This window comes from Mytilus galloprovincialis, chromosome 10, assembly GCF_965363235.1.
Source record: "Mytilus galloprovincialis chromosome 10, xbMytGall1.hap1.1, whole genome shotgun sequence".
Classification (NCBI taxonomy): domain Eukaryota; kingdom Metazoa; phylum Mollusca; class Bivalvia; order Mytilida; family Mytilidae; genus Mytilus; species Mytilus galloprovincialis.
The window spans coordinates 52303480-52316639 of NC_134847.1; the positions used below are offsets into that span (position 1 = coordinate 52303480).

At 31.9% G+C, this 13160-nt stretch overlaps 1 protein-coding gene across 1 annotated transcript; it reads left to right on the plus strand.

The window, feature by feature from the left end:
* Positions 1-2059: 2059 nt before the first annotated feature.
* On the plus strand, positions 2060-9911 carry LOC143047804 (steroid 17-alpha-hydroxylase/17,20 lyase-like). The gene is made up of 6 exons (XM_076221081.1): positions 2060-2856; positions 4916-5002; positions 5606-5815; positions 6351-6520; positions 8216-8319; positions 8968-9911. The coding sequence occupies exons 1-6, from the start codon at positions 2158-2160 to the stop codon at positions 9204-9206; spliced, it is 1509 nt and encodes a 502-aa protein (XP_076077196.1). The 5' UTR covers positions 2060-2157; the 3' UTR covers positions 9207-9911.
* The last annotated feature ends 3249 nt before the right edge of the window (positions 9912-13160 follow it).

A 13160-nucleotide genomic window follows, 5' to 3' on the forward strand; every position in this document is an offset into this window, starting at 1 on the left:
AAATCCTCAAACCGTACTTACTTAGAAAATTGCTGTTAAACATTTGTATATAAGTTTTAAAAAATATATTTTAATATACTGTTTGTAAAAACGATCCTTAATACGAGATAAATGCTCCAAAGGAAGGTAACCCTTGGAAGAAAAAAATAAAGATAAATGATTGTTGTGAGAAAAAAAAGTAATACTCTACGCAGTCTGTTCTGTTGGTGAAGCCATTCCTGGTATAATGTTAATCAACTTCCATAGAAAATAAAATGAACGGTTCTATAATTTGAAGGGTAGTATCGATATATATCCGTGCAGTAATATTGTGATGAAGAAATGTTATTCTTTTTATAATTAATTAGTCCGGCATTAAAGCTGTGAGCGACAACATGGAGCAATCAAACCACAGGTGCTTGGATACACGATTCATATATTTGTTTATATACTTAGCACTTATATGATTGTCTTACCTGACTCTTACCTTGTTTTAGAGATAGTAAAATAAAGAATTTTATCATATAAAAAAGAAGATGTGGTATGATTGCAAATGAGAAAACTATCCACAAAAGACCAAAATAACACAGGCATTTACAACTATAAGAGAAAATTGAATGTAATCTGCAAACCATAAAAAAACGTATTCAAATCTTGCAAACAAGCGCCTGTGGATCAAACGACATAAAAAAAAACAAAAAGCAGTGAATCTGGATGAAAATTAACCCTTAAAGACACTTGATTCATTGTGCTAATTGTTCGTTGCCCTTTCACGTTTTTTTTTTTTTTTTGACTGAGGTGATTTGATTTGATTATTATTGGCATAAAACATGCTCTTTTAAGTTTTATTTTCAAAATTTAGGTCAATAAGTACAGATTACTATTTCCACGACCTTTTGACAGTTGGTATATATCCAAAAGACCCAATAGACAATGTAGGTCATAACTTTAAATGACCAAGAGAATGTAGGTTTCCATTATATACAAACAAACTTGACCTCAAACATCACGTACTCATTTTAAATGAAAAAGATATACTTCGTACATGTGAATTTCGACATGTATTCCCTGCGTGGTTATATCAGTTACTGCAATTATCTGTTGCTAAGGCATTGTTGACCATTCATATTTCGCGGTGGAAGGTTTGTTTTTTTAAATCAATCAGTTGCTTCCTAAATGTCTTGAAATAGATCAATTTGTTTCAGAAGAGAAGCGAAAACATTGTTTACTTTTGTTGAAAATTCAGACAAACATTGTTTTTTAACTGTTGTTAAAATTTATAACTGTTTTGATTGAAGTTGAATTCAAGAAGGATCAAAACATGGTAATCAGAGGTATTAACTGACTGGACTTTATTCTGTTAATGCATGCTGAGATTAAAAATATAACCTTAAAACACTACAGGGACTTTATTTGAAGGTCATTCACACAAAAAATATTTCGTCATTAGAACGTGAAGTATTATTAACAATTAAGTCTTTACATAGTTAGACTCTTAAAAGGAACAGGTGCGCTAAGCACCAAAATTGCTCAAAATATAAAAGCTTATTTAATATTATAACTGTCCTTTTTACGGTATGTTCCCGCCATAAGATCGAAATCTCATGAAATAGTTTAAACACATCATAAGTTCATTGATCAGGAAATTCCTCAATGGTTATATTTAGTTTTAATTTAATTTCTATTTATATGTGTTATTCTACTTGTTCGTTTAGAACTTTCTAACTTATATTCTTGAAACAGATGTTACAATTGCAATCAATAAACCTCATATCATTTTTATGATCTACTGACCATATATTGAAATAAGTGCCATTTAAAAAGAATAAGGACAAATCGTTCTGTTTTTTATTAATTCATTTATTTTTTTGCCTGTCCAAATTCATTCATATTTCGTAGACAAAATTATATCTCTGGCATACTAACCTAGACATGTCACGTGATTGACATTGAATTCCATAATGTTTATAAACAAAGTCAGATGACTTGCTCTACCAATCATATAGCAAAACTTTACGCACACCTACCTTTCGCCATGTGATTTTTACTATAATACTACGTCCTTTACAAATCCAATACATTAGTAAATAGCGTTTAAAGTGAGACGTTTATTGTAATTATTATATAAACTATTAAAAAGATAGACTGTTTTACATTGTTTACATCATAGAATACAAAATGAATCCGATATTTCTCGATTGGGCATGTACATTGCTTTTAGGAATTATAACGTTCACTCTAACATATGTTTACTTAGACTCGCGAAAGACGAGGGCTCTTTTGCCTCCAGGACCACGAGCACTACCGTTACTAGGAAACATTATTCAGCTATTTGGCAAGGACTTACATATTGCCTTGACCGATTTGAGTAAAACGTATGGAGATTTAGTATGGTTAAAACTTGGAGGAGAGAGTGTTATTGTTATAAACACAATGAATGCAGTTGTAAAGAGTTTTGTTAGACAAGGAAGAGTGTTCTCAGGCCGCCCAAGGACAAGAAAAACTGTTGAAGTAATGTTGGGTGACGGACATGATATTTGTATGAACGATGTTGGTCCAGAACTAAAATTTCATAGAAAAATCGTCCACCACTTTCTTGCTTCTCAGACGAAACAAGGAAAAGACAAACTAACAAATATTTTACATCTGGAAGCTGGTAGTTTCCATCAGACACTTGAAGAATTATGTAAATCAGGGAAGCCATTCGATCCGAAGTTTGACGTCGCCAGAGTTGTTGCCAATGTCTTGTGTCAGTGTATACTCAACAAAAGATTTGCGAAGGTGGACGAGGAATTCCATACACAACTCCGAATTATACAGGATATTGTTGACAATATAGAAAGTTTTAATATTGTTGATATGATTCCTTGGCTAGAGGTGAGTAAATTTATTCCTTTACTTATTTGTTTGTTTGTTTTATTTTTGTTTTAGTACACTAGAAAATTATATAAAGTATAACATATTATTTAATTGCTGATATTCTCTCTCTCTCTCTCTCTTCGAATTTAAATATAATAGTGCTTTAAAGGGTACTGTTACGCAAGAAAAAAAAAAAAAAAACAATAACTGAATATAAACATTAAAAATAAATCTATTTTAAGCTTGTAGTAGTTTCGCAATAAAAGAAAAGAGATAAAAAAAAAAAAAAAAAAAAAACCAATAACTAAATATAATCATTAAAAATAAATCAACAATAAGCTTCGTAAATAAGTTTCATAACATTTCAGAAAATATATAGTTGGTTGTGAAATTTTCTTGTACTTTTAAGAAACGCATCGTTATTTAAAATAAATCAGCATGTGCAAACAAAACTTTAAACATTCTCACCGACTTTTAAACGGTTAAAACTATTTTGATATGCTGCCAAGTAAATATATCTTCAGACAAAACGTTGCATTTCGATTTCATTTAACCCCATTGTACTGTAGTGCAAACTTCAGCAACGACAAAAAATGTAATTGTGTGTACAATCCTTTTGAATGGGGATGGGAATACTATTTTTATCATATTTCAGTAATCTAATATAGCCCATCCGATTGAATGAACGACATACCTTTAATCACGGCGGGAAAGTCATTCATAAAAACAAGATGGGGGATATTTAAACTTGTGAAAAGTATAGCCTTGAATGTATATTTTATTTGCATAGCCAATCCTCAAATGTTTGACTGAGTGGGGTAGATGTTCCATGTTTATTTGTAGATTAATTTAGGTATTTCCAAATCTAGAGCACAAATATCTTTCCTTCTGATAAAATATCGCTGTCATCGATATTACGCAGGAATTTGGTATCCTTCCAAAGTGTAACAACATTGCTTTGAAATATGAGTTTACTATCATCATGAAACACTTTAAAATTGTAAAAAAAATCTTCATTTTTGAAATATTTGCTGAAATGATTTGCAAATTACAATTTGTTGAATATTTTAACTTATCTTATCTATCTGTTGGAAAACATCAAACTTTAAATTAATGTGCTCTTTTCTAGTAGTGTAAATTCGTCTTTTAATGTTTTGTTTTAAAAACAGTTTTTGGGTTGTTCTTTTTTTTTTTTTTTTTTTTTTTTTTAGATATTTCGTATATAACTTTTATTCTAATAACGTTTAACATATAAAAGTTGTGGTTTTTTTAATCAAATTCTAATAACGTTTTCGATAATTAACTTTTTTTTATGAATTAATCTAAGATACTCCACTAAGATCTAACTGGCATCACCCCCTTTCCTCTTCTCACAACTAGGAAGTTTATTCACACCGCATCACCTTTTCTACGTTGCAACTAGATTTCATTCATACGCAGGGGTTCATTATACTGTAGACTATTCCAAATGGCCTGAATCACCACGGGTCAGCAAAACCTAGATATTAATCATTGTCAAATCACGCATATTTGTAAACAATGTGACAAATAGCCGGGGCAAATGCCAGGTTATGAACCTGATCTTCGGACGTATATGGTAAACAAACTAAAGGATCAAAGTCCATATTTAAACCTCCATCAGTTTTTTAAGCTTCCGGTGCACCCGAGTTCACTTCTCGCTTTCAGTGAGTTCGCATGTTGCTCAATCTAAATATGAACAGGAGATGACTGCTTTTTCCTTGATATTTATTGTTACTTGTCTTCCTTTTTTGTGTCTTTGTTCTTTTTGTCTTTCCTTTTTCTATCTCTTTTCTTTTTGTTTCTGTCATCCTTTGACGGATGTTCAAGACATGCGACATCAAATATCTTAACTTAACATAGACTAATAATAACTGGTTCTCTTCTCTGCCTGTTGAACATAGAAATTGTTTCGTTTACTTAATAGCAAGAAAACGAAATCCCATAATTCGGATTCTTCATATTTTATTATTGTATTTCTTCATTTTTATTTTATTTTTGTTTAACTTTTTTATCTATTCGTTCTAGTTTTAATTAATTTAAACAATTTTTTTTTCAGCATTTTCCTGTTCCAAGTTGGAAACGATTCAAGAAAAGTCTTGCAAAAAAAGATGAGTGGATGGCTAACGTCTTAAAAGAACACAGGGTAAGGGATTGCATGTTTATATCCTGTTTTAACTGGAAATAAGTAATATATTGTACAAAGCTGAACACTATTTCTTTTAACTTTTGTTGTAGTTTGATTTGTATGGGGCGGAAAAATAGGAAAATATAAGTATATTTTAAATGTAATAATCAATAATTGTCTTCACTGTGTCTCTTTTACTTCGTGAATTAGATTTATTTTAGTATTGAATAGATACAGAAATTCGAAAAAGGGAATAACCATTTAACCTCAAGGGGGTAACGTCTTTTTCTAAATCAGAAAAAAAAATTTGCGAACATTTTCATTTGTTTTTTCGACGCTATCATTCAAATTGTTTTTTCTCAAAATTTAATACTATAAGGCATGGGAAAAATCTGGATTCAGAATATTTTTTGTTGATGTTATCTGCTTAAACAGAACATTTTACTTTTATAAATTAGGAATCAGAATATTTTTAGGAAAAAAATCATGACCCCCCTTTTATTAAGTTAAATGGTCGTTCTCTAAGTGCAGGGATATCGTCCTCGTCTCCCCGATTATGGCGGTTCTTTTTATAATGTTGTAATTTTTACAACGTACTTAATATTATAATTTTCAATTTAGGAAACTATTACTGAAGGTGTTAGCCGAGATCTTGTAGACACCATGTTATTTTTACAAATGGAAGCAACGGCAACAAACAACACGGTAGACTTGGAGCGTCTATCAGATTGTAACATTGGGCATATAGTATATGAACTTTTTGGAGGAGGGATAGAATCTACTACAATGTCTATACTGTGGTTCATGATCTACATGATTCGTCATCCAGAGGTAAAGAATTGTTTTAGATTAATTTATATTGTCTATGTCATGCGATATTAAGTGCTCGTATTTACGGTCCATACCTTTTACTTTTGGAGCTTGTAGTCCGGAGTCGGCTCTGTTCAGCTGAGTCCCAAACCATTACTCAAAGGACCACAGATCTGATAATGCGCCGCCTGGATACCAATGATAGAATTAGGATTAAGCCCGAAGCCCAGAGCGCGGGCTATTCTCGTAATAAGGCAAAATGATAATATACGAGCTCATACGTTGACAATTTGAGTAAAAGACATGTGTTTTAAACTAAAAGACCTTTGGTTAGAAAGAAAATTAAATTTCGGGAGAAAGAATGAGAATGCATTGAGGATCAAAACAACAAAATCTACCTACTTATTTCATTTTTATTGTTTATGTATTTCGCAAGTGTAAACTTACATTTATACAAAGACAATATGCATCCTTTTCATTTACTCTACATTGTGCGTACTGTTTGTGGAGTGGCCAATACAAATTAAGGTATTAAACATGTTTCTTCTTTTTACAGTGGCAAGACCGTATATATCAGGAACTCAAATCAAAGACTGATGAGAGCGGCATCCCCTCCCCATTTGATAGAGGGAGTTATCCTATACTGGAGGCTTGTATCAAAGAAGTTTTAAGAATTGCCTGCGTGTTGCCTGTAGGATTTCCCCATCGGACTATGTCTGATACAACGTGAGTATTAATTGCATTTAATTTGTATTAAGTAGCTAGTAAATACAAGTGAACAGGCAAATTAGGCCGTGAGTTTTCTCGTTTGAATTGATTTGCATTGTCATTTCGGGGCCTTTTATAGCTGCTTATGCGGTATGGGCTTTGGTCATTTTGAAGTCCGTACGGTGACCTATAGTTGTCAATTTCTGTGTCATTTGATCTCTTGTGGAGAATTGTCGCATTGGCAATCATACCACATCTTCTTTTTATATGTATGTGTAATACAATAAAACGCAATCATTTTGTATCAGCAATCCCTGATGATATCGATATCAGTTTAAAAGAAAATGAAATGGTTGCAAATGAAACGTCATCTTACGTTACAAATCTCAGTTTTCTTCAAACCCTTATAAATGGTATATAACGTCATATAAGGCGGGGGGATCAATTACGAGTAAGCTACATGATGACTTTTTTCAATATTGAAAAAGTCATATGATATTCTATATGTACTAATGGATCAGTGGTGTACGAAGAACAAGCTGTTCTTAACCCCTTGAGCCACGCAGTAGTCATATATATATATATATGACTACATGACTACTATATATAAATAAAAATTTGTGTATAAGGTTTCCACCTTAAGAAAAGCAAAGCATGGTTGTTAGGCAGGTATGTAGGATTTTTTTTATTATTTTCACTTTTCATACCATGGGTTTATTAAGAGATATGGCAATTTTGTCACGATTCATTATTTAAAGTGCCAATACAATTTCGGGTAGGCGTTTTATTGCATAAAAAGGTAGATAGAGAAACCTTAAACACAATAAATTTTTATTTTATTCTATTCTAAGTAGGTTAAATAGTAATATTTATGACTAAATGGTATCTAAGTCGTCCCAGACAACTTGAAATATATCTTATTTAAGCTGTAAATAGATTATATGGATTAACTATTTGGGTAAATGTTTGCTTAATTTAGAATTGAAAGTTTAAAGATAGTCATTTTGCTCTATTCAAAGCATCGAAAAATGTACTGGTCTGTTAATCTTTTCATTTAGGTCACTAATATATAGGACGGAAAATTATGTTAAAACATATCAAACATTTTCCACTTCGAAACTCTCTAATATTAAATTATGTTCGTGTGTGTGACTGTATATAGATATGTCGGTGTTTAGGAACTTGGGTTGCTTTTAATGTAATATGCAAAATTCCTAAAAACGAACTTCTGTGTGTCATTTTGTTCTCTTGTGGAGAGTTGTCTCATTGGCTATCATACCACATCTTCTTTTTTATATTTACAGTTGTCTATTTAAATATTTGGTTATATAATTTCCAATGAATTTTAAAAAAAGAAGGAACCAAGGGGTAATCAAAGAAAGATAACCCAAATCACCATGGCCAAATGAAAAAAAACAAACGAATAGAGAGAACTAAAGAATGATAAAGCGACACGAAATCTAACAGTAATTGTATACTTATTCGAGCTAGCCTTATCTAATCTGTAATTTATGTTTCAAGTCCACATATGAAAACAAAGACTGAAAAGTACGAACCCTATCAATAAATGGGTTGATTCGAGTTGGCCTTGCTCAATTATTCTGTGATTTTATAATGTAATAAGATTAGACCACACAATTTGAGTATCCCACGCAGTAACCAGAAGTGATACAAGTTGGTTTTACTAATGTATTCTTTAACTTATTTTTTCAGACTAGACGGTTACCATATCCCTAAAGATACGATGGTGATTATGAATATTTGGGGAATACATCACGATGACCAATCATGGAAGGATCCATACGTATTCAATCCAGGTTAGTTACATATAGTTTTGATGATCCCATATTTACACACTATGAAGACAAAGGGGATAGTAATACAAGTTTACAAGTAAAATATGAAAACCTCAAATAGGTATAACGGGTAGGAAAATAAATGATGTGTTAAAAACATTTAAGATACAACATTGATAACAAAAATCATTTTTCTGTGTGGTTTGAAAAAAAGTTTTTTCTTTTTTTTAAGATAGAAAAAAAATGTTCTTTCCAAGAAAAATCTGTATAATGCATGCATTCGTGGTCTAAACGCGATGATATTGTTAGTCCGTTTCGAAAACATCAAAGCCTATATGTTATCATCTTGTAGTTGTTTGTCCGTTTTGTATGAGTAGGTCACATGTGTGTGCTGTTTTCCAAGGCTAGTAGGTTTTAAGATTAATGTACATCAAAAGAAAAATGATAACGAAATTGATTAAATGTGTCACATGTTGGTCACAATTACGTTACACTTTATAATATGTGAACGTGGGCTGCTATTTGTTTTGGTGATAAAACAAATTCGCAAACAAATTGTGGTCGGAAAACCAAGTTCCACAATAAATAAAAGATAAAGATGCAAAAATATTTGCTTAACACAAAATGACCTTTTTACACCTTAAAATTCTTTTCATCTTCTTCTTTCAGAGAGATTCCTACATCACAATCCAAGTGAACGATACAGCTATCTTCCCTTTGGAATTGGTAATCGAGTTTGCCTTGGTTCAGTTATAGCAAAAATGGAAGTATTTCTTTTCTGCGGATGTTTGTTATCCAAATACTCTATAAAATGTCCAGAAAACGAACCACTTCCTGACACTAAAGGACTTTCTGGTCTGACAATGCGTCCACTTCCGTTTAAAATTATCTTAGAGGAGCGGAAGTGAACAAAACGGCAATTTTATCGGTTCCGTCCAATTTACAATGCAAAAACTCAATCATACAGTTTTTAAAGTGCAATATATTTTGTGTTCAATGTTGTGATAGTAAAAAAGTGTGTGTATGTGTGCAGTGGCGGATCCAGGATTGGGTGAAAAGGGCTTACGCTATTATAATTTTATTTAAATATTTTGTTTTTCACGATTTATGTGATTTTTTAGCATAACATCGACCAAATTTCGACTCGCTGATCTCGGCAGTGTCTATTACATTTCTAGAATTATGCCCCTGTTTTCAAAAATCCTGGCTCCGCCCCTGGTATGTGTAATGCTAGATGCCTTGGTGGGCTTGGTATACACTGTGATATTATGATTATAACCCATTTCCATTTATTCACATTCTATTGTCAACTTTCATATATAAGCGAAAATGTGTTTGCTAATTTTTGCACGAATGAGAGAGTAAGAGTAAAAAAAGAAAGACGACTTTACTACGTTAATGTATAATGTATATAAATGAATATTTATTATAAATATTGAAATTGTATATCATAATAATTTCTCTAGTGAGATGCATTTGTTAAAAATAAGCTGCACAACGAGATATTTTATCAACTTTATTTGTATTTATAGACAGGTATATGTATTTGTTATTCTATTTATTGTTTTTTATTTAAAATTTATTGTTGATAAATAAACTGACATTGAAAATTATCGTCGTCTTAATTCCTTAGGCCACAATTAAAAATATTTGCCCAAACCCTACCCAAAGGTTGAAACAGTGGGAAGGTAGGTAGGCATTTTCTTTTTTTTTTCAAAAAAAGTATCGGGTGTTTATTAGTCTTCATGCCTATCTGATTAAAAAAAACTTCTTCAAATCAGGACAATAAAAGAATTTGAGTAGGCAGCTTTTTCTGGGTAGGTAGGATTTGGGCAAACAAACCTATTCTTTTTTTATGGCCTTAATAAGGAAACAATCATTTTTAAAACTATAAGGGAGGATTATGTTTTTCTCCCTAAAAAACCCATTCTGATCCCCCATTTGATGAGAATGATGATTGTGGACAAGCAAATGACACAAACATATTCTGAACCCAGAACTTCCTCATATCCTATAGTGTTTTATTTTGAGAAAGAAAATCTGACTAAAACAAAAAACTATAACCCCCTCTTTAATTTAAATGGTTTCCCCCTTACGATAGAGGTAGGGCTAAATTGTCATATGACAATTTTTCTAAAAGTCTTACAATCGTCACAAAATATCAACAGTATCAATATAATTTTAAACAATTTTGTCATACTTCTAAATATATGATAAAAACCTCGGTACCATATACAGCTGCAATTTGGATATATATATAGTTTTTATATTAAAGGCAAACAAAAAAGGCAAAAAAAAAACACTAATAAACACATTTGACGTTGGCAAAATTAAAATTCATCTGAATCAAAGTTAAGCATTTTCTGTCAGATGAACATTATTTTCATTTACATCTAGTTTCGAATTAATCAGATTGACACGAATACAAAAAACATCTAACATAAAAACAAAGGACACAAATAACCTAGCAAATATAACTCGTAATTTCTAAAAGCTAGTCCAAAGTCAAAAGCAAGTAATAAATAAATAATTTTCTGCCAGACAAAAGTATAAATCAGAAAACATCCAACGGATTCAGCGTAAGACGTCATAAACAGTCTGAGAAATGTATGACCATGTGCAATGCAACAAATAAGTATATTATTGCGACAGAATGTAGGACCACAAGTCTTCATAAATGTAAAGCAATACACACTTAACTATCATGTTTTATTTAAAATTATCGCCAGTACCGAATGAAACACATATTTCAAAGATATCTACGAATGAGTTTAACCAGAAGCAATATGTGCATGGATCCGATTTTAATCCTGTTGGTACAACAAATGCCGTGGAAATGGGCCACATCTTCGTCTATTTCTGATAATTTGCATACAAAATATTGATAGCTGAAGTAATAGAAAAACAAAGGATATGGTGTATCTATCCATGACACAAAATCAGTACATTCACATTGAACAAAACCCCACAAAAAGCAAAGGAACGGGGCTTTTACTGCTGTTCTTCATCTCAAAGTCACATTGAGGCCTCAACACGGTACAACAGCAACTCTCACCTCACTGAAAGTTTAAGACAGCCCCTTGCACTGGATTCAGCGGAATTCTTTTCAAAAATAATTTGGATAGACTTTTTAAGATGTGACATCATCCGGTCGGGTGTTTGTCCGAATATTAGAGAATTTTCCTTTCATCGACTGAAACTAATAGCTCCGCACCGTAATGCGAAGCAATATAACAAATCAGTAATAAAAAGTGTATATTATAAATGAAATTCAGTGCTTTTGATCCTAGTACAACATTTGTTGTCATTCTTCGTGAGTTATTCAAAAACAATATAAGTAAGAAGATGTGGTATGGGTACCAATGAGACAACCCAAGTTACAATGTATCAAAAAAATAATAACGCGTGCTATGTTTGCAAGTCTACACTTAATAGTTCAATGGTACAAATGAAATTAGAACGGGTCGTGTTTTGCAGCCTATTTGTCTGCATATTCCCGTACTTATAAGGTCTCAAAATTACAATTTGTACGCTTGCTATGTACTACAAAGCATTATTTCCTTGTTCGTTTGATTGAGGAGTATGAAGTCGTAGGAATGTACATAAATATGAGACAACTTAACATTGTCGGATCGGACTGACAAACGAGCATGATATATCTGTCAAGTAAATTGTCTACGATTATAAAGATATATGTTTGAACTGGTCCTTGAATGGCAAGCTCAGATACTGCTTAAAGAATGACAACACATGTTATACTAGGATCAAAACCACTGAATTTCATTTATAATATCATACACTTTTTATAACTGATTTGTTTTATTGCTTCGCATTACGGTGCGGAGCTATTAGTGGAACAAATTTGTCCAAGTCTTAAAATATGACGATGGTGCATGAACATTTTTCCCACAAAAGAGATCCCCCTGGATCCGCCTACGGTCTAGTCCTCCAAATCTCTTTAAATAAATACAGAAGTTACGAACTAAACATAATTTTATATTTATATAAACATTATAAAAACTTGATGAGTGTTTTCCAACGCAAACTTCCTAGTTGTTTTTAATTTACTTTTTCTTTCAAATTTGCTACATGAGCTGTTTTTGTTTTACTCCCAAAAGTCATAGCTATCATTTACTGTGTTCGCTATATATCAAAGTGTATCTTTAAACGACCAATCTCTCTATGATGCATTATTTTAATGCTGCTATATAAATCACTTCTGAATAAAAAAAAAAAACCTGCCCACTAAAGTTCATGATGTACAAACACTCATTGGGACGGGTTTGAAACAGTATATGCGTATACCTCCGGAAAACTTGAGATCGCTGCCGTTCAGTTTTGTTTGTTGCTCGAAGTCTTTAGTTTTTATGTTGTCTTTTATGTATGTACTGTTGTCTGTCTTTTGTTCGTTTTTTTTTTTCTAAAAGAGGGACGAAAGATACAAAAGGGACAGTCAAACTCATAAATCTAAAACAAACTGACAATGCCATGGCTAAAAATGAAAAAGACGCACAGATGACACAACATAGAAAACTAAAGAATACACAACACGAACCCCACCAAAAAACTAGGGGTGATCTCAGGTGCTCCAGAAGGGTAACATGGCATTGTCAGTTTGTTTTCCATTTGTATCTTTGCCTCTCTTTTGGAACTACTATAACAATATTTTGATACTTAGTTGGGTGACATCAACTTCAAATATTACAGCTTATCACGTTCAATTCTAAGTATACAATTTATATCAAAAAGATTTTATCTATTTATCTTGTGAGTGATGCACTCCACAATACATGCCATGTTGGTGGTCTTGTAAAAAAAAGATGTGAAATTATCTTACATTACCATATTTTGACAGGTATGTA